The 22,717-nt window shown below is 32.8% G+C and overlaps 1 protein-coding gene across 2 annotated transcripts; it reads left to right on the top strand.

Moving 5' to 3' along the window:
• The first annotated feature begins 854 nt into the window (after positions 1-854).
• Positions 855-21,839, top strand: LOC133178706 (calmodulin-A-like). Of its 2 annotated transcripts, none has more exons than XM_061313429.1 (5): positions 855-1,242; positions 19,129-19,183; positions 19,272-19,412; positions 19,679-19,918; positions 20,916-21,839. In XM_061313429.1, the coding sequence occupies exons 1-5, from the start codon at positions 1,144-1,146 to the stop codon at positions 20,948-20,950; spliced, it is 570 nt and encodes a 189-aa protein (XP_061169413.1). In that variant the 5' UTR covers positions 855-1,143; the 3' UTR covers positions 20,951-21,839. The 2 variants fall into 2 exon arrangements, with proteins under 2 accessions (XP_061169413.1, XP_061169408.1); XM_061313424.1 differs by lacking the exon at positions 855-1,242 and adding an exon at positions 10,020-10,226 and having other exon boundaries at positions 20,916-21,838.
• Positions 21,840-22,717: the final 878 nt, after the last annotated feature.

The raw sequence follows: 22,717 nt of genomic DNA, 5'->3' as shown, positions 1-22,717 counted from the left end.
AATTCACGAATAATTTTTCTACCTAAGTTGAAGCTTTTACTCCACATCAAAGAAATTTGCTGTATTGGGACCTTTTCTACCGAAAATTATACAGGAGACAAAAAAAAAAAAAAAAAAAAAAAACAGTTACACTGAAAGGTTTATTTGCCAAAAACTTCAGACTCGAGGGAAGGGGAGGGGGACATGATTTGAAAAGATATGAAGCTACACGTCATGGAGATACTTACATATTTATAATGTGACAATTCTGGAAAAAATATTTTTAATTATCTTTGGTCTGGGAGCCATGAAAACTCCCAATTTTAATCTACAATTCAACGGGATATTTACATAATAATTTGACCGGTCATTGTCCTTCCTGTCCAGAGATGTAGAATTTAAAATTTTTTTTTTTCTTTATACATTCCCATGTAAAATTTTTGACCCAATAATGTAAAATATGAACACATAGATGATGGACAAACTTGGGGGAAAAATCCTCGTCTCAGTTAACAAAATATTTGCCAACGGAGAAAAACTGGAAGTGTTTACCAATGAGAAAAACAATTATTGATAAAGACCTAGATGTGATAATTTGTTGACAGTTAAATGTGATTCCTATTTGCAGAAAATATATGAAAATAATTTGATGAGATGTAGACCTTTTGAGTATCGTCTAGCCATTGTATTTGTACCAATCGTTTTCCCAAAGATGACATACCAAAGCCGATATTAAAATCGATCCAATCCTGTTGAATGTTTAATCAGCATTACGAGGAGTTTATCCTTTATTATATAGGGTCTAACTAATTGCCTATCTTTTAAATGCCTCTTTCCATGAAACTGACTTGGACGACGCATGCTCCATTTTCATCAGCTGAGGAAACTGGACTTCTGCCTCTCGATAAATCTCAAATCACATGTCGCCAGGCTAGTGCTCATTGACACATTGATTTTGGTGGACTGGGAACAGTATATCATATAGCTATCGTAAAAAACTCGTACATATTGTGGACACGTCACGGCCTCATTGGACCCTAAATAACGAGAAAACCCCAAAGTATTGACTTGCTATGTTCCGCTGAGGTCTTCCTCTCTCATAACTTAGAAGGTGCAACAATTGGAAAACTTGGTTTTTAAAATTGGTAATTTTCGACAGGTACGATGGCCCATGTCAGAATATCGGCAGCTAACAGCATAAAACAGAAGTACAATGTGCGCCGCGCCTCGGCACCCGTCCAGACGCACCACATGGTTGTAAAGGTAAGCAATATTTAGTTTTTAATTTTCTATATTCCAAATAAAAGGTGCCTACATAAGAAGGGGGACATAGAAAATATATACGTGTTTATGTATCACAACTTAGGACACACACCGGCTCGAGGCTAGGGGGGTCAAAGGACTGTCTGGAGTAGGGGCTAATGGGAAACAGTTTGCCGGTTTGTATCTTAAATCAGGACTCTCACCAGCGCTATGCTGGAAGGTTCGAGGAAGTGTCTGGAGTCAGGGCTATTAATGAAATGTTTCCCAGTCTGTATCTTAAATCAGGACTCACCAGCGCTATGCTGGAAGGTTCGAGGAAGTGTCTGGAGTCAGGGCTATTAATGAAATGTTTCCCAGTCTGTATCTTAAATCAGGACTCACCAGCGCTATGCTGGAAGGTTCGTGGGACTCTGGAGTCAGGGCTGTAATAATGAAATGTTTCCCAGTCTGTATCATCACTGCAATTTGTTATCTCGATTTTTCCTTATATTTAAAATTGTACAGTTTATTATTCCTAGCACATGATTGTTGATTGCACAATACTTATGAGATTTGTTATCTCGATTTGCCCATATATTTAAAAAAGTATAGCTATAAAGTAGACTCTTCATGGTTATTGCACTACGCATGAAAGGTCATTGTACTCAAAGAGGCAAGACTGTTGCTCCGTTCCAAGATATCTGCACACCACGTGACAAGTCTATGTGTAGATAGTACTCCGTGCTGTACAAGTGTATTATACAGCTTCTTCAAATTAATCTCTGATCTGATCTAGGGATTAAAAAATTATTATTCAATTAAATTTTTTTTTTTTTTGGTTCAAAATGCTAACTTTTTTAAAGTTAGCATCTTTAACTTTGAACTTCTAAGAAGTATCTTCAATTTCTACCTTAATTAGAATCATTAATTTTTCATCTTAGCATTATCCATTTTAAATGTTTGTACGGGCTTCCGTATATTTATCATGTATTCGACATTATTTTAAAACCATTCACCTGCATCTGTATCTCTGTACATGTATACTGTCTGCAGAAAATACACTAAATTGGGATGTTTTTGCCGACTGCGAGGCAGAGCGACATCTAGGGATCATTTTGACCTATGTCTGATACTATATCAGTGAGTGTCATTTTTTTAAAAATAAAATGTTAGTTTTAGCTTATATTTTTGGATATGTACTAGAAAAATATTTCATGACTAAAAGTCGAAGAACCTTTGGGGTACGGAGTGGGGAGGGGGAGGAAAGTCCTGTTTCCAAGCACCTGTGCACAATTTGAATTGGCAAATTGCAAGTTTACGAAATACACGTGAGCATTGACAGAATTTGCATTTACATTTTACAAATGACAAGTTTACTTAAGCTAGATAGTTACTATTATGACATTCTGATTTACAATTTACAAATTAAGGTTTATATGTGTACATTTTAAGAATTAGAGTTGGAATTTTGTTTACGTTGGCTTTCCATATATACTTACACATCCTATAATTCTTTATTAATGTCCTACTAATAAAACAAGATCTAGAGTGCCTTATCAAGTTATTTACAAATTAAATATTGTAAGCATTAACTAAGCGGAGACAGCTCGATATCGATCGTACATGTACAACAGAATTTTAAACGAATTATCACAATTCGCAATATCGCAATTTATAAGAGGGGGTCTACTATATCTCAAACATTCCGAAGGGAAGAAATTCTACGAAAAGAGGAAAAGTTTTATTGCAATCATTTTTAGGGGGTAGATTTGCAATATCATTTCTTCCGTATACGTATATGCATATATCCCGGGGAATTGTTGCTATATAGCAAAATCTCTGCAAGGGGGAACATTTGCTATAGAACAGCGTCCGTCTGTCACACTATATATCTTAAGAACTGTAAGGGATAGGGATTGGTACAAAGGTTCTGGGGGAAAAAACAAGGGTAACTGACCTCATGGCCTTTAACTTGACCTTTGATCTGCTTTTCAACTTATTCTTTGAACTGTGAGAAGTAAGTCGGAGATATTTAGCACGCGCACTGCTTATCATAAAACCTTTTGAAGTTTTCAAACAAAGCACTTACAGTCCAGTACACTTGTGATACATTCTGTATCATCATTGGAACCCACGGACTTGTATGCAGAAGTGAAGAAAGTGAAACCTAGCGCGTTTACTTGGAGCAAATGGTTTGCGCTGAAATGATTAACCCCTTTTTAAATTACTCAAAAAATTTGTGTAGCCAAAGTGAATAAATTAATCTTATACTTTTATTTTGTTTATTAATGTTTTAGTTTAGAATTGTTCATCAAATCATAAAATACAAGTTTAGACAAAGATTGACAGATGGTTTGGTTTGAACATATTTTATTGTAATTTATGATTAAAAAGGGATTGGGCACAAGTTCTGAAAACTTATTACGCCCTCTCCCCACATGTAAATTACACATTTAATCGTCACAGTTAAACATGAAGTTTTAAAGTATATACAATATTTGCAAAAGTTTACAAATCGATGCATTTTGCAGATATATAGATGCACTTAATTTTGTACAAATGCATATACTGATACATTAATTAATGCTAACAAGGAAATCTACCAGAATGTTTAATAAATGTTTGAACAAAAGAAAAGAGACGTATAATAATAAGACATGTCTATCTAGAATGTGGATTAAATTTCAAATTGTAAACATTTATCTAAAAATTCCTTTCTGGCTTCTCATACTTTGGACATACAAAAAAATAATGATATGTATCCTCAACTTTACCACACGAGCATAAAGGACTTGATATTAAACTGCATCTATAAAGGTTCGCTATTCAATACACAATTATGCAGAAGTCTGGTTTGAAGAACATTTAGTCGTCTGTTAACGTAATCAAAGTATGATGGTGAAGCAGATTTTTTAGTACTAATTTAAGATTTGAATTTTGACATTGACTGTAAATTTCGAGTGGAATTGAGTTCCATTCGTTAACTACAGTCGGAATAAATGTAGACTTATAACTTTGTAATCGACATTTTGGAATATCATAATTTTTAGAATTTCTTGTAGAGTAGATAGATGTGTTACAGCGCATATCTGGAAGTATGTCCATTAAGTATTCGCCGGGCACTAAATTATCAAGAAGCTTGAACATTGTTTTTATTCTAGCTTTTTGTCTTCTACAACTACGAGGTTCCCATCCCGTTTCAAAGTAGAGTGAATCTTTAGAAGCTATAGTTGTTAACCCTGTTACAATTCTAGCAGCATAAAGTTGCAGCTTTTCTAACATATCGTTATCACTATGTTGACAGCATCCCCATACCACTGAAGCGTATTCAAGTTCCGGTCTTATGAATGACGTATACATGAGTGAGATTGACAGATAAAATTAATCTCATTCCTGATGCAAGCAAACATGGACATTTTATCCCAAAAGCTCGACTTTTGAAAGTTTACTGGTGTTAAGTAAATTATTTCTCTCATGGTTTAACTTTTTTTCTTATTTTATACTGGAAGATAGTGGAAATCAATATTTCTAAATGATTGTCACATCTTATTACAAATACAAGTACTATAGCTGCATCACAGTTTCAACTTTCTGCAGATGTTTTCTTACTTTTTAAGTACATACATACATGTACATGAATTGTAATACTAAATTATAATGCTAAATGCAAAAAATTAAAAGCTGACCACTCTTCAGTCTTATTTATAACATTGAAGTTGCATTTTCAGGCGACAAAAATTTGTGTCTTGGAACACTCCATAGAAAAATTTGTGTCTTGGAACACTCCATAGAAAAATTTGTGTCTTGGAACACTCCGTAGAAAATGACGCGTCAGGGCAATCCTAAATATCTTCTTGTAAAAGAAAGTCACGACTGAAAAAACGGTGCACCAAGTACCGGTATATTGAGAACAATAACTAAACGTATGAAATATGACATGACACGATGCATACAGGAATTTGAAAATTAAAACAGCATTTACGTAAGTCCAATACAGAAATATAACGCAGAGATCAAGTAACGCGTATCAATTACATGTATATTATTAAACAGTTACAACTCAAACACATAAAATTCTAAAATAAAAACAATCTTTTCATATACTAAAGGGATGGATGCTGGACTATATTGGAAAGTGAGTATATAAATTTCTTTAGTTGTACAGAGTTTAATCGAACATTACTTTTATTTTTAATATTTTATAATGCAAGGAAGCAAAAGATCAAATAATCTGGGAACAATATTCCATATTTATTTTGTATTGGTATAAAAATATAGTAATGAAAGCTTGTTGATTCACATTTTTTCAAAATTAAATATGATTACGTTGTATCTTTTCAACAAACCAATACCTTTGTTTAAAAATAACAAACTATAAATCCAAATCAGTAGAAAAATGTTCATAATTTATGAATAACGTCCAAAGACATGGTTAGGAATAATGCTGGCTAATTGGATTAGTGCGGCTTATTTCTTCTCCATTTTGTAATTGTTGTCGCAAAAATTCTTTCCACGTCTTGGTCATTTTCATAATACATTCTAGGACCGTTGTTAGAATATCAGTATATAGATAAACTGATAAAAAGTATTGATTATATATTCCTCCTAAAATGTTTAAAATATATTCTAAATAACACCTATAATTCTAACTACATAAAACCAAGCAGACCTCCTTAGGTAATCGTACTGTATGTACAATACCCAGAATTTGTAATGGCAGTCCATTATTAGTGTGAATATATCCAAAAATAACGGATTGTAGATCATTAGAGCTTCAATTTCACCTCGTTGAAAACACAGATTTACCAAGCAAAGTTCACGCAAAGCAAAGAGCACATGGGAAAGAAAATAATCCCTGCCAGTATACTAGTAATCAGGCCTAGATAGATAAATTGTGCGTTTCCGATTCCTCGATCGACCGTAAATTATATGAGCCAACCCTGAATTTTTTTCTGACGTTGTATAATTTCTGGAAGTAAACAATTCTGGTTTCACTATTAAAATCCTAATATTGGTCTTTTCCATGTTTTAGAAAACAATGTTCACTTCCTTGACCCAAAAGGATGTGAACATTGTTTTCAATCTAAAATGTTGTTCATTGTCCTGTTGAATAGGCAAAAAAAGTTAAGATAAAATGTTTTCCTGCATACTTACCCTATTTTTCCCATGTTGGAATAGAAGGCACACTGCTTATTTATCTAGGTCTCATGTTCTAGAATCCTTCAGGAAATTATTCATAGTTTTAATTTAATTTTAATATATCTGTAGTGTATCTCATAAAAAATATCAATATCTCATGAACTACATGTATCTTTTAACGATACTATATCGAATCGAATTTATTAGTTGTATAGTTGGCACTCGATCCCACCTCTGGAGTTTCAAGGGGTCCTTGTCTTATGCCCTGTACACATATATTTGTTTTGTTTGGGGATTTTTGAGGTCGATCTCTGTTCGTTATCTTCACCTATTTCATTCATTCATTCTTACCTAGAAAAATTTTAGCTAGTGAGGTTAAAATATGTTAAAACAAAACACTTTTTAAAGCTGCATAAGAAAACGAATCTTTGCTAAAAACAAATGATTTACCAGAAAAAAATGTTTTAAAAAAGCCAAAATATACATGATTAACGTCCCTTTGAGAATTTTTCACTCATATTGAGATGCCACCATATGCAAGTGGAGAGTTGCAAATTTAATTTAGACCTGTAATCGGCACATATAGCCTCTGAGTATTGAGGAATCTGTTTTTGGGCCAGCACCTACATGTACTGCTACACGAGATTTCGGTTCATACGAAAGACCGGTCCCCATATTGCACAGTGGATTCGATCCCGCGACGTAAGGATCAACTAAACGCCACCACTAGCTCTAACGCAAACGCTATAACCACTGCGAGACGCAACCATGTGTAATATAATAATAGTCTTTTTTGTACTTTTTCAACTTCTAGCATTGCAAGAAACCCCCTTTGTCGGAAAACATTGGTTTCCAGAATAGAAAAAGATGGAAACCCATTTATAACTACCTCATGCGCAGAAAGAAAAACATAACGAAATACAAACTTAAACACCATTACGTGGAACTGAGTAATTGGAGCACACATTATGTAGCATCAGCCTGTTAACCATAAGCAAATATTATAGTAAAACTACGAGATAGCACCGAGCAAAAAATCGTTTTGTTGAATATAGTAACACATTGGTTAATTTATCAAGCTCAATATAAGACTTTGCTTGTCTTTCAATTATTCATAACAGTAAAACTGTTCTTATTGTGAATTTGCAGCGTCGAGGCATAGCTTTAACGGTAAGTGATTATTGCATCATGTTTCACAGAATCATTAAATCAATATAAGTTTTGTATACTTTTGTTTCAATGCAATGAAATATTGAGAGTCCTTATATTTCAATATCCTGTGTATACTTCATGTTTCTCAATACCCAGATAAATTACAAAGGCGAGCTACTTAATCATTTATATTTTGTTTAGATATGTCATTGTAACATTATTTGGGTTATTCTTAATATGACACGAGCAATAACATTGAAATTTGTTTGTGAAGAATATATGAAAACAACGTCCGTTTTAAGCCATTTGTGTACATATATATATATATTTTACCACATCAAATCATATATGTCTGTCTATTCATCCAAATGTATGTTTGTTCACGCAAGATCATTTTCAGCATTTTTTTTTTAAAAAGTATCTTGGCAACTTACCACAAGTAGTAAATCAGGCCCGCAAGGGGGGGGGGGGGGGGGGATTCCGCTAGTAATTTTGGAAGTTTATATTTTACAGTAGTATTATCAATTAACAACTGTATCCCCTAACAAATTTCCTCAGTTTAAAGTTGAACTCTACAAAAGAGACAAAAACTAATTAACGTGGTTTTTATTTATTTATTTTTTTATTAATTTTTTTTTTGCTCGTTACGAATACGAGTTTTTGTGAGGGTGTGCATCCCCCCTCCCCTCCCCTCCCCCAACTGAAAATTGCTGCATATGGGCCTGTATATGGGGGTCTTTTACGGAGGATTTTTTTTTATCTGAAACCTCTTATTTTATCTCTGACCTTCATTTTATACTGATAAGACTTCTAATTGATAACAGTGTTAACAGAGAGTATACTTAGTAGAAAACGGGGGGAGGGGGGCTGCATGTGTCCTTCTTATAATTTTGTCGATATATGGTATACTATAGAAAACAAGGAATTTTTGCTTGGTTGACCCCCCCCCCCCCCGAAAATGTATGTTTGGTTGTGTCATCCCCCTCTGAAATTGCTTCCTACGGGCCTGTTGCTTATTTTGGTGCATCTATTGGCACAATATTAAAAATATCTTATTACTCCCTTATGCCGCGGTGGGAAAAGGGGGGTTAAAACCGAATACAGCTATAATTTTATCGGAGTTATAATACATGTAAAACCCTGTAAAACAGTTGAAAAATATTGCAAACAGTCTATGGAAATACAGATATCTATGCTTTACTTGGAGAAATTCAAAAACATGTGAGCAATATTGGTGATGTACATGTACATGTATATCCAAATGATATATACACAGGTTATAAATGAAAAAAAAAAAACTTCGTCATAAAATTTCCTAAGTTCCAATCTATTTTTCGAAAGAGTAGATAGATGGGATTATTATTTGAATTACAACCAAGATTTAACAGACGCAATGACGTCCTATAGAGAAAAGTCGGATTAGTTAGGGTTAACCAATATCTATTAAGAAAACAATATCCATCAAACTGACTTTGTATGGTAACTTTGTATTTATATATCGATACAAGGCTTTCCTAGCACATTTCTTATATCATTTAGTAAACGGAACACCTGTCTATCTCTAAACGAAAACAACAATATTCTATGTATAGCAATACAGAATCTGATAATCATAACAAAGGGATGTGATTAAAATATTTTTAAGCGTTAAAGGATAGATTTTAATTTCATATAGAGAGTTGAAATTGGTATAAATAGAAGTCTTACTTCTCAAAAACTGACCTGAAGTTGTCAGTGAGCTAATTATAAAGTATCTACTTTCTGTCATTTTATGTCATGATTTCCTTTTCTGTCAAAAGTTTCGTCGATTAGAATGAGAAATTACACTAATCATAACATCACAGGAAAGATGGGAAAAGTCAACAAACGAGCTAGAGAACCGATAATGAAATAAAACCTGAGCTAAAAATAGAATAAAACCGCCAAAGTTTGTGGTCTATGTTTTCACTGTCTTCCGATTCAATAAAAAGACTTCCTAACCTACATTGAAAAGAAGTCTAATTTCCCTAGAAAGTGGGTACCATCGCCTGTAATTCAATTTTCAGGCAAACTTAGAACAGGTTTAAATGAACGTGTTCGGATAATGCAATAATCATCGATCTCTATCCCCTCGTTAAATTCATTCCGGGATAAAGGTGACAGTTTCATTCATATAGTCGTGTCATTCACAAGTCCTTAAACATATACATTCAAAAGGAGAAATGGCTATAAATAAGACTAAAACAGAGAGTTGAATTTTAATATGATGGACAGAGAAATGCCAGTTTTCCTCTTGACTAAAATTCCTGACATTTCTTCTTTTAGCAATATTTGTTTTGTAGGCGAAGTTGGTGTGTAGGCTGTTCTTGTTTGTAACAAAGAACGTGTCAACGGTTTCTTCAAATGTCCTAAAGCCATTATACAGAAGATTAGACATCACAAAAATAAATTCTGTCGTTTCTTGATTGTTTGAGTAAATACTCAGTCGCTTGGTTGTCGTAAATAATTACATGTTCAGTCTTCTTGAGTTCCTGTCAGTGTACAAATGTATTAAATTGGTGTGTGACTTGAGAAGATATTTTTTGGTCAATCTCCAGAATTCTTGGATCTTTTAAAAGAACAAAATGTCAGTGCTGTTGTTGATGTTTCAACACAACATTCGGAAGTACCCAAAACAGGGCTTGAAAGGAAAGAGAAGTATAGATCTAGGTGTATCAAGCAACAATGTGTTTGATGTAAGCCTAAACTAGATGTTTTGCATAATTTCATTTTGACGTTCTGTTGTCACTCCAGTGACCTTAAGCTGTTTAGATAAGAATGTGTCAAGTTACAGAATCAGTGAAAGTCCAGTACATTAGCTCAGATATCTACCACACAGACAGCTTGGACTTTCTAAATGTTCTTTCTCTTTTCTTTTGGGAATAAGAACTCGTTATGTAAGATCTTGGTCTTTAATTCATTAATTTTCTTACTAAAGTGTTTATTTTTTAGTCAAAAGAAATAGTTTTGTACGTGTTATGTTGGTTGAACAAACAGTTATAAAAACCAGACTCAATGGAAAGGACCGTGATAACACTTGGTGATCTTTTCCATGAAATGTGTATTGTTACAGAATCGGTGACAAAAGGATCATATTTCTGTACAAAAAAAAAAAATTAAAAAAAAAAAAAAAGGAAGATTTTTCGTACTCCAGAAGTACTCATAAGACCTTATTTTTCAATGCGAGTACTTTTACCTCTCGAAGCTAAAACACTGGTTAAGATACGAGTCTTTGGCCTATTGGCTGACGATTAAATTGGTTCTTCAAATTTTACAATGTTTAAGGAATTTCTATTCAGTTTTCATTTAAACAATAAAATGCTTTCGTTGGTTGTTAGTACGGGAATTAATCTCGCGGCTGTTGTAGAAAAAATAATAACCCGCTTAAGCGGGTCATGTAAATTTTTTTTGCAATAGCTGCGACGTTAATTCCCGTACTAACAAACAAAGGCATTTTATTGTTTATATAAAAAGTCATTTATAGTAAAATTAGATATGCTAAATGTTGTATTATAGATGTGTATGTCATTGTATGCATATTTGATGGAAGAGTCGTTGCGCAAGAAATCTATGCAGGTGGCTTGCTCAGTGGCGTTTACTGACTGATAAATGGCAATGGTTTTCATAAGAAATAAAGGAAATAATATTCAGTGAATGTAAATATATAGGTGTTATGGTGATCGTACATTTGCCATTTGTCAAAGGGGAATAAAAATTGTGAAAATTAACAAAATGGTTTACATGATTAGAAACAATGACGTTTTGATTCCTCATTTAATATAAACCTATGGTTTATCGAATGATGAATCAAACGGTGGCGCAAAGTACATCACAAATTACACAAATAGTATCAATGGAAAAATGTATGTTAATTCAAAGCATTGTCTTCGACGAAATTTCAGAGTTTTTTTGGCTCTTTTGCGATTTTGTTTATGAAGGTTTCCTGACACGTCAAATATCCAAATCGTGAAAAACGGAACGTTTGATTCTTAATTAATTTCGGAGTAGGCAACCTCATATATTTTACTTCATGTTTTCACAACAGCACACATTGTAATAAACATTGAAATTTTATTAATCTCAAATAGAACAAGCATCAAATTGCAGATTATTGTCCGAGAAGTTTCATTTTCCGGACATTCCAAAAATATAATGGAGAAAGAAATCAATCAATTCTGCTTCCATTTTCGTTTTTAGTGTGTGGTTACCGTTTTTGCTGAAACAGAGATCCATTAGTTTTACGGAACTCTTCGAGGGTTTCCCATCTCCAACAGGCTATCTCAAAATAGACTATTAAATGTTAAGAACAACTTTTTTTCTGTTTAGTCTTAAAATGAAACCCTCTATTTTGAGAAATATTTTTGTTTCATTTTTGTGAGCGGATACAGTAGGACCAAATTACGGAAGCAGAAGTTGCCTCGCAGATTTGCAATTTATCAAAAATCTAATTTAACCAAACGTCGTATGATTTGGTTAGGTTGTCATTGATCGTGCGTCGATCGTGATTGGATGTTGCACCCATCTCGATGTACAAACGCCTATTCTAAAATAACTCTGAACTCCGCCTGACCCATATTTAATTTGCCATACATGACCGACTCGATTCGACAATTACGTGCATCGAGCTATCCTAGAGGCTTTATTTTGTGATTGAAAAATAACATCTCTCGCACTAGCAGCTGATGGTAAAAATAAGATATTTGGATCATAAATCGTCGTCTTTTAGAATCTCAATATTACATGTAATTTCGTCCTGACAGCGAAGTGTTATTACATTCCGGGGTTTATATTCTCGAATAAATTCTGAAATTACCATGGAATCAAATATAAACCCAAAGAACATTTTTCATGGGGAGTTTAGCAATATTATATTTATAGAATTCACATTTAAAAAAAAAAAATTCTCAAAAAGATCAATGTTTGGGTGGAGGATAGGGTAAAAAAGACGTTAATGCAACATGAATAATTAATTTGTAAATAAATAAATAAATAAATAAAATAAATTAAAAAATTAAAAAAAAAAAAAAAAAAAATTAAAAAACACACACACACACAATAAAATACAAAGCAATTAGCTTCAAATAAAATCATCAGACTTGGCAAAGCCAATAGACTCCGTTGTTAAACGAACGATCGCCGATGCAAAACCAACAGTAGTTATATGAATTGACGCTAGATGGCGTGCACAAAGAACAGTCATAATCTAAAATAATTTACAGGCTCGCGCCATCTATCCATTGCTCGCAACCTGGTGCCATTCATTATTCACCAATATAAGTTCAATAACCTTATGATATTTGTTTTTTAAATAAGAGTTGCACTGTGAAGAGGGACCAATGATGTTATTAACATGAATAACTACAATACTTGTACATGTATATGCAATGAAGGCACAGACCTTTGGATCGTTTTTATTCGTCTCATCTGACAAACCGGGGGGGGGGGGGTATGAAAAAAATTATACCCCCCTTTTTTAGTCGAATTTAAAGGATCCAAAGGTCTGTGAGTGAAGGCATGTACATATTGTCGCCGCAACAATATATACAGGGCGACAAAATGTAGCGTCAGTAGGAATGGGTTGAATACGAATTTGTCCCGCTAAAGCCAGCTAAATTTTGGTTTAAAGGGTTTTTGTTTTCAAATAATACCCCTTTTAAAACAAAATTATTTCATTTTTCATGTGTGTTTGCACTAAGAGTCGTTAATTTCTCCTTTCTTTTTTTTAAACTCCTTAATGTTGGGTTTATTCTACAATTTGTGAATCGTGAAAGCTGAAACATACAAACCTTGCTTTTACAAGGTACTAAGTCTCCTGAATAATCATTCGTTTCAAATTATGAAAACACCTAAGATTGTGTTTTGCAATAAGATAATATCTCCGGACATTTTTGAGGAGAAATATATTAAGCTTGAAAACATAAGATCTTTGAAGAAAAGGAATTTCTTTTAAGAATTGAAAAAAGAACAATTTTATCGTGTATCCTGTAGTATGTAAATATTCTAACTTTCATTCAGATCCAGTGCAAATGTCTCTTATTGTAAAACTTCTAACTTGATATCTGTGTATTTATTTAAATACACACTTTGTTCAAAACCCCGCAGTTGGTTAAGATATACACCCCACCCCACCCCACCCTCACCCCGTCTTTTTTTTATGCCCCGCCATGAATTTGGCCGGGGCATATAGTATTTGTCATGTCCGTCCTTCCGTCCTTCTGTCCTTCCGTCACACTTTGCGTTTATAGCTTTGTTCAAAGCTCAGTTTCAAAGAAACTATCCAAGATATTTTTATCAAACTTCATATGCTGATAGATATTGATGAGAGCTATGCAACTGCATCAACATTTTTTGACCTTGACCTTTCTTTTGACCTTGACCTCACTTTTCTTAAATTAGTGTTTAGCTCAGTTTTAAAGATACCATTCAAGATAGTGTAATCAAACTTCATATGTTGATACATACTGATGTAAGCTATTCAACTGCATCAACATTTTTTGACCTTGACCTTTCTTTTGACCTTGACCTCACTTTTCTTAAATTAGTGTTTTGCTCAGTTTTAATGAAACCATTCAAAATATTTTAAACAAACTTCATATGCTGATACATACTGATGAGAGCTATTCAACTGCATCAATATTTTTGACCTTGACCTTTCCTTTGACCTTGACCTCACTTATCTTAAATAAGTTTTTAGCTCAGTTTTAAAGATACCATTCAAGATAGTGTTATCAAACTTCAAATACTGATACATACTGATGAGAGCTATTCAACTGCATCAACATTTTTTGACCTTGACCTTTCCTTTGACCTTGACCTCACTTTTTCTTAAATTAGTGTCAAACTTCAAATGCTGATACATACTGATGAGAGCTATTCAACTACATCAATATTTTTTTTACCTTCACCCTTCCTTTGACCTTGACCCCCCTTTTCTTAAATTAATGTTTAGCTCAGTTTTTAAGAAACCATTCATAATATTTTTATCAAACTTCATATGCTAATACATACTGATGTAACCTTTTAACTGCATCAAAAATTTTTGACCTTGACTTTTCCTTTGACCTTGACCTCACTTTTCTTAAATTGGTGTCAAACTTCATACGCTGATAAATACTGATGTAAGCCATTCAACTGCATCAATATTTTTTTCAACTCGACCTTTCCTTTGACCTTGACCTCACTTTTCTCAATTTGTGTTAAAATGTTGCATTACTAATATACCCTCGGCGGGGCATTCATGTCCTATGGACATATTTCTAGTTTTTACTTGATAATCTCAATTTCACTAATTGGTATTTTTTCTTTACATGTTAGCAACTTTATTTTTATGTTATACCTATTGTACTTCGAAGGTCCTCTGTTTCCATTTCCATCAAGGATAAAGGAAGTGAATGTGCACATTGTACTGAATTTGTCAGCACCTTATTTTGGGGGGGGGGGGGGCGGGGGGGGGGTAAAAATTAGCTTTTCAACCCTTATGAATAGGCCTAGTATTTAACACAGATGACTGTATGCAGAAAAATTTATTAATGCACACATTTTTAAAAGCTTTAGTAAAATGTGAAAAACTTAGAATGAACCACTTTGAATCCGAACAAAAGCATATTCATTAATTGACATTTTATCTTTAGAAAAATTATTCCTATAACATACAAATTGTATTCGGGTTGCCATGATGCTCTCAGTGGCGAATATGCACATTTTACTGGTAATTTTATAAGCACAATTACTAATAGTATTTCGACACATGAAAATATATTCACAACTTATATATAGTGATATCAATTGCTTTATCATTATTTCCATGCTCATTCACATAAAAAAAACATCATTTTTATATCCATGTACATGTAGTGTTAATCGCCTCCTTTTTCTTTGAACATCGGGTTCGACGCCATCTAACGTTCTAGAAAATTCCATAAACTATAAGATCGGATAATGGCGAAAACGACTTGCACATTTTGTTTTTTTAATCAGAAGTCATATCTTATTTCTTCTGTATAACTTGAATCAAGTTTTCATTGAATAATTCAATATTGACTTTTTATCAAATAATTAAACGATTGCTTATTGTCAGTTTCATTAAAAATTGCCAGCAACTTAGATCCGCCAACCGTTACCGCCACTGTACTTTTTTTTTTTTTTTTTTTTTTTTTTTTTTTTTTGGCTATTTTACGACTGTTTATCGAAAATGAAAGTTGACTTTTAATTAAATTTACGATAATTAATATGCGAATGAAATTTGAATATAGTTTACGGACATCATCTCATACCTAGTGTAATAAAGGTGAAGTTATTATGAACTCTGGCGCAGGCGTTTCGGAGTTTATTTGCAAAATTTATTAATTAATTTAATTTATAAGTATATGTCTGTGGTAAAAGAGCGTTTTAGCATTTTCGTTTTTTAGAGTGCATTCCAGTTAAGGTAGTCTGATCCTCAGGTTCTGAAAATCAGCTTTTAAGGGGGCCGACTGGGGTTTTCATTGCGCAATACTTCACGCAGCATAGTAAAATAAAGCGTATTTACTCTTTTAAAGCAACTATTTTTACTTAATTTATAAAAATTAATAAATTTAGTAAATCTAAGGTTAAAAATCCTAATTACGTTTTTAAATAACTAATTTTTAAACGATTTTTCAAATGATGGGTAGATAGACGTCGTTATAGCGTGTTTTTGACGTTATGAATAACCGAAGTTCTTTAAGTGGGGTCATTAATTATATCATAAAATAAAAAGTATAAAATAGATGCTCTTGAAATTTTAAACATAGGAAATTGAGAATCTCACAATCATTTCTATTGTTTTTTTATGTAAATCTGTGGTATCTGTCATGTTTTGTTGTACTCCATAAAAACAGGAAAATATCTTTATTTTTGACATTTTGAGATTCCCCCTCTGGAAACCAGACGGTAGAATTTTGTGTTTCTTGCATAAAATGTACAATATAGTATTACCCATCAAATAATATAATTTGAGCAAAAAGTCTATAGTAGCATTTGTATAATTTGCTCCGAAGTGCGAAAAAATGGTATTTTCCTATATAATCCTATAGTATATGTACCTGTATTTTGAGATGGTCCCTAAAAAATAACCAGACGGTAGATGTTCACTAAACTTGGCATATATACTGAAGTAAGCGTAAGGTACATATGGTATAAAATTAAAGAGTTTCTCTATAGTAGTTTTCACACAATAAAACCCCAGTCGGCTCCCTTAAGTAATTGAAAATGCTTACAAAAATATATCTGATTTCACATAGTAACGTGAATTTACCAATGGAATTTCTTAAAGTTTATCATTATAGTTAATCATATTGTATAGGGAAAATTATCAAATCTCAAATATATTTTCAGGAGATGCGAATAAAAACACCAGTTATGCATTTTCTAATTGAAAATTGATCAATAAATATAATTTAGGATAGAAAAATATAGGTATCCAGGCATTTGGAGAAAAAAATGCATCTTTTTTATGCATGTACAGTATTTTAGTTCTTTTTACTTCAATTGTCATCTAATGCATAGTGTAAAAAGATTGTGCTATCATTGCTAGACATCACATATCACATCTAATTTCATATAATGCTAATAAGCAGTGGTATCTAATGCTAGACTAAAGGAAATTCGATGTCTCTAAAAATGAATTCATTTTTTTTTTCTTTTATGGGGTACAAATGTCAACTTTTTACAAGACCATTTCTAAGACCTCAAAGAACCTTGAATCATATTAAGTTGCATAGAAAATAAAATAATAAATTTAAGAGTTATCCTTCCTGGCTGAGGATCGGATATCCTTAAGCAGTGCATATAATATAGTTTTCTGCAAAACTGCATTTTCTCTTGAAGATGATATATGATTGTAAAACTTCCACTCCTCGTGGTAATAAGCAAAAAGAAATACCATATTGATACAAATACGAAAACTAGGCTAAAAACCATAATAAAAAAAAGATTATTTTCCTCAATTACTAGTAATCTATTCTCCAAAAAGTCCACTTCGTACAGAATATATAATTATACAAGAATGCCACAGTCCATCAAGTACTAGAATTATATAGCTATGAAATAGTACTAAAAGGTAGACATTGATTTTCTTTCTCTCTATGAGGATAATATATCTCTTGGAATAAAGAATTAGTCTTATTTGTAAGGACTCTTGAATACTTTAGTGAGATGTCAAAATCATGGAAGAATTTTTACCAAGGAAGGATCAGCGTATTTTTTTGCTATTGGTTCACTGTCGTGTAATCTTTTCAATACAAAATACAATGCTTTGGTCTATCCTGACAAGTTATAAATTATTTACAAGCCATAATGTGGACCTAAGAATTATATCAATGGACAAAAAAGAAGTTTAAAGATCCTTCGTTTAAGTCAACCAGGACACGGTGTAATTTTGTCTCATTAAAAATTTTGTATTTACTACCAACCAGTAAAGTGAAAGTTTTAATATGACATAAGAATTTAAAATATAGTTTCAGCAACAGGAATGTCATCCCGCCATGAAGGTTGGTATGTGGGTGTATCTATTTTGGTGCTTTACTTATTGCTAATGTACATCTTTATTAAACTATTATGTTACAGATAATCGAACAATTAAATTTTGAAATTCATTATGACTTTAAGCTTTTGCATTGTTTGAATATGAAAATTGACCAGTGTGGAATTATTCATTAAATACAATTGATGTTTATTAAGAATCGAACAATTACTAAGGTAATTGGTGATATTTAGATTCCCTTTCTTCCTTTAATGATGCCGGTAGGGGGTTATTCAGAAATCATTAATTCTGTCTGTCTGGACTTCTATTACAGCATATCGGTCTCTCACTAATGGTAGTCACGTACACTTTTGTAAGCTTTTTCCTGTATTGAACTTATCCATCATTAATGTTCCTCCTGTACAAAGCAGGTTTAAATAATAAATCCATGCCGTTATATATTTAATATCACAACGATATTGTATATAGCCCAATGCAGTTCCCATTGCTTCTGCTGATGTCTGGCTGAAGTTACACAGCCTCAATATATCTCACACCAGGATTCTAATACATCAATTACATTATATAGTCCTCTCCAGTCTTACGTCTTCTAAATTTGGCTTAATTGTCGACAAGATGTATATTGCTTCTCTTCCCAATGTCAAATCGGCGTGAAAACCTAATTTAACAGGACCACCTGACACAATTTACGACTAGAGTCTAAGAAAACAAAGATACTGAAAGTCATGTGATCATAATTACACCAATCATCTTACAGAGGTGCAATATTTGGGTATTTCGAACGTCAGAATTCATTATAAACCTCCGTTTGATATTTGCTGAGTTCAGTGTACAATCTATTTAGAAATTGGACCAAAAATAGACCTTTCTGTTTCACTGAAAGGAAAACCCACTTGTTTAACTTTGTGGATTTATCAAACTTTTTGATCACTGGACTTGTTTTTGTCTAGTTATCTACAACCAGCTAGCTGAGCTTAGAAGAAACTTCTTTTTTTCTTAATGGTATGAACTCAGCAACTGAGGAGCTGTCTTCGACTAGAACCTGCTTTTAACAGCTTTGTACTTGCAAAATGAACAATAAACCATTTTCTTTCTAGGCTCAAAGATCACGAAGTTTGAATGATATAGCAGTTCCTGAGGACCAGAAAAGAGGTACAAGTAATGCTTCAGGTCAAAATCTCGAATATAATTTTGTGAGATGAACTAAACATCAATTATTACATTTGAGTGTTAATTCCAGAACTAAAGGAGGCGTTCGGAATGTTCAAGACCAGGAAAGGGAAAATGTTCGCAAAAGATCTAGGTCCTCTACTTCGCTGTTTAGGACTAAACCCCTCCGAAAGGGATTTGGAGGAAGCCAGACATGAACTGGATGTTTGTGGTAAGTAATCATGGTAAATTTTAAATCTGCGCGTAAAAAACTTTCTTTTTCTTACGTATACACTTTTTCTAAAAGCAACTAGAACACCGGGGTCAAAACTATTGGCAACGAAAGTCTTGCGATTAAATTTCAAGTTTTTATACCCATCACATGTAAATAAGGTCTCTTTGTTCACAGAAACGCTGATCATATTTAGCGATGAATAAAGATACAGTTTCATGATTTTCTGCATTTTGAATTAAACTAAAATTGTATTATTTTTTCAGCCAAAGGTAAAATAAGTTACGCAGACGTTGAACGTTATGTAATAACGCATGGCGACGTCTACGCCGAGGAAACAGAGGACATTCTAGAGGCATTCCGAGTCTTGGACAAATGCGGAAGCGGTAAAATATCCGTGTCGGACTTCCGAAAGTGCATGACAACCATGGGGGATCGAATGACACCAGAGGAAGTGGAGGAGATCATTCAATATGCAAAATCTGATGGATTCATCGAATATGAAGGTATGCAAGAGGAATGGATTTTCGGCCTTGTTATGTACTAGTGTAAGGGGTAATACTATATGCAAAATAAATAACTGATGACCACAGAACCTATAAGCTTACGATACTTGATTTCGACAAAAAATGTTCATCTTGCCTGTCTTTTTAATTTTTATATGTTAATTTAATTTAGGGATGGCAATCGAATACAGAATTGCCAATCGGTTAATTGCAAGACTTTCCGACCGATTAACCGGTTAATCGTATCAGAAATTCTCGACATATTTCATCATTGTAAGATCTAATAAACAAGACTATAGAGATGTTACGTATAGTAATATTATGTTTATATTTGATCTGGACACTACATGTACTTTATTTCAATTTTGAAATAGGAAAAAAAATGAAAAAGATGTTAAAAAATAAGAAAAAAATTAAGAAACCAATGAAACAGCATGTTTGAAAGTATCAGATGCATCAATCGGAAGAAATATCCCGCAAGATCATTCGGCATTTTAAACCATAATCAAAAGCAAATCTGAACTTTTGCTTAATTTACAATGTTTGTTTATTAAGACTATTTGATAGGTAACTGCAAAGGTTAGAAGAAGTAAGGTACTCATTATAATCAGTTCAGAATACTCAACGATCATTTAATAAATATTATTAAAGAAACACAAGACGGGCTGTGTAACAACGTGTTTAAAATTATCTCCGAATCAGCTTAGACAGATAGTTGAAAATGCAAACAATTCAGATATTTTTGTTTATATTTTTTACATTAAATTTTCAAGGAATTGTGTTCAAATTTACCTATATTAATTTATTCCGACTAACCAATTACAGATTTTCTAACTAATTACCATCGTTCCGACCGAGTAACCGGTTAACCGATTACAAATTGCCATCCCTGTAATTTATGCATTTACAATTCTACATTTTATAACCCGTTCAGTTTCTTTACTTTGCTTACCCAAAAACTTTCCAATCCTTAATTACATGATTTTCAAAATTTCAGATTTGTTACGAGAACTGAGCGAATCAACAAAATAAGAAAAAGCCTCCGCTTTTGAAATTTTTTGACAATTTTTGTCCTGCATGGATTGCATAGGAATGTGCAGAGACGTGCACTTTGAGGATGGATTGGAGAGTTTATCACAACCATGTTGTCATGGTATCAAGAGGCCATGGAAGAAAACGTTTTTGCGTTCTGCACCATTTCTGTTAGTCGCAACTGGGTCTTTTGCAGACTATAGCAATTCGTAACACTGCATGATCAAAAACATCAACGTTCATGTACATACGTTAGTTGCCACAAATGGTCTCTAAAATGCATTCTTATTTAGAATGGCTATCCTAACACTTGAGAGGGTAACACTGAGGCATTTCAAGATTTTTGGAGATAGGAATTACTCATTTTCCATATATTCTTCATTTCAAACTTTTGATATACAATCATAACTTTTTTTGTAAATTAAGTCTAGATATTTTTGATATACTTAGTGTTTTATAATGCACAAACAGGTAACATGTTCAATATATCTGTTAGATTTGTACATGTACCAGGTGCAGGTTATCGTTACAATGAAATGGTGGTGGCGGAGAACTGTACAGTCATCGAAATCATTGTTAATGTTTTCATCCAAAAAAAAAAAAATAGCGCCCCTTAAATTGTGATATAGAATTTCCCCTGTTCTGTAATAGTTATACAAATGTTTCTGACACTTTTGCAATATTTTTGAGATTTGGGTAATGTTCATGTTCGTTATTTGCTTGATATACAATGAATCTGATGTTTTTTGCTGTCATAATTACCTAATAATACTTGTTATCATAATTATCCATCGTTCTATTTACTATTTTCATTACTACCTAATACATGTATTCTATTTGTTATCATAATTATCCAGTATTCTATTTGTTATTATTACCAAATGTTCTATTTTCCAGTATTATATGATTAAATGTTATTACTTAGCACAATATCCTTTTAATAAAGTTAGTTTCTTATAACAAAAATTCCCTTATTACGTTTTCTCAATACGTTTAGATGTGAAATACAGATGCACAAAATATAGCGTTACTTCCCAGATTTTTAAATGCCAAAAATTCTTCAGCAGACAATCAGAAAGGACACGCATACAATTTATTTAAAAGTTCAAATATAAAGACCTCTGAAGTGATTTTTTTAGCGAGATGCCTTAAGAGTATATAAGGTATGTCACTCTTAAGAGTATATAAGGTATGTCACTCATCAGCTTTTGAGAAAAGTTTAGTCAGAATCTCTAACTTCAAAATTATTTACTGCGATTCAGTTTTTATGACATACATGTATTTGAATTAAACAAAGCATATTATGCATAATTAAATTTTAAAAACTGCTCACAAAATTGAAACAAATTTATTGGGGACTATTTCTTGTGGTGGAAGGATATTTAGAAAAAAATTCTTCAAATCTACACATTTGTTTGACTTATTGTCCCCCGCTTTCGCGAAAGCGAGATGTGGTGTCTTAATAGTACATGTATATAATAGTATAGGACATTAAATCTCATTCGTCTGTCAGTTTGTCTGTCTGTCCGTCTGTCTAGCTGCCAATCTGACAAAAAAAAAAACTTTAACCTTGGTTCATAAGTTTTGATTGAGAAGAGATGGGGATTTCATGTGACAAGACCTTTCCAAATATACTATGATTTTGACCCTGTGACCTTGAAGTTTAAGCTACTTTTCAAAAATGTTAATATTACAAAGAAGATTGGGCTTTCATATTATACATGTATATTACCTGTGAAAAGACATTTCTAAATTTTCCATGATTTT

Source organism: Saccostrea echinata, unplaced genomic scaffold (assembly GCF_033153115.1).
Source record: "Saccostrea echinata isolate AGI-Se365-2 ecotype Australia unplaced genomic scaffold, CSIRO_AGI_Sech_v1 ptg000001l, whole genome shotgun sequence".
NCBI lineage: Eukaryota > Metazoa > Mollusca > Bivalvia > Ostreida > Ostreidae > Saccostrea > Saccostrea echinata.
This window is presented reverse-complemented; position numbering and strand designations above follow the sequence as displayed.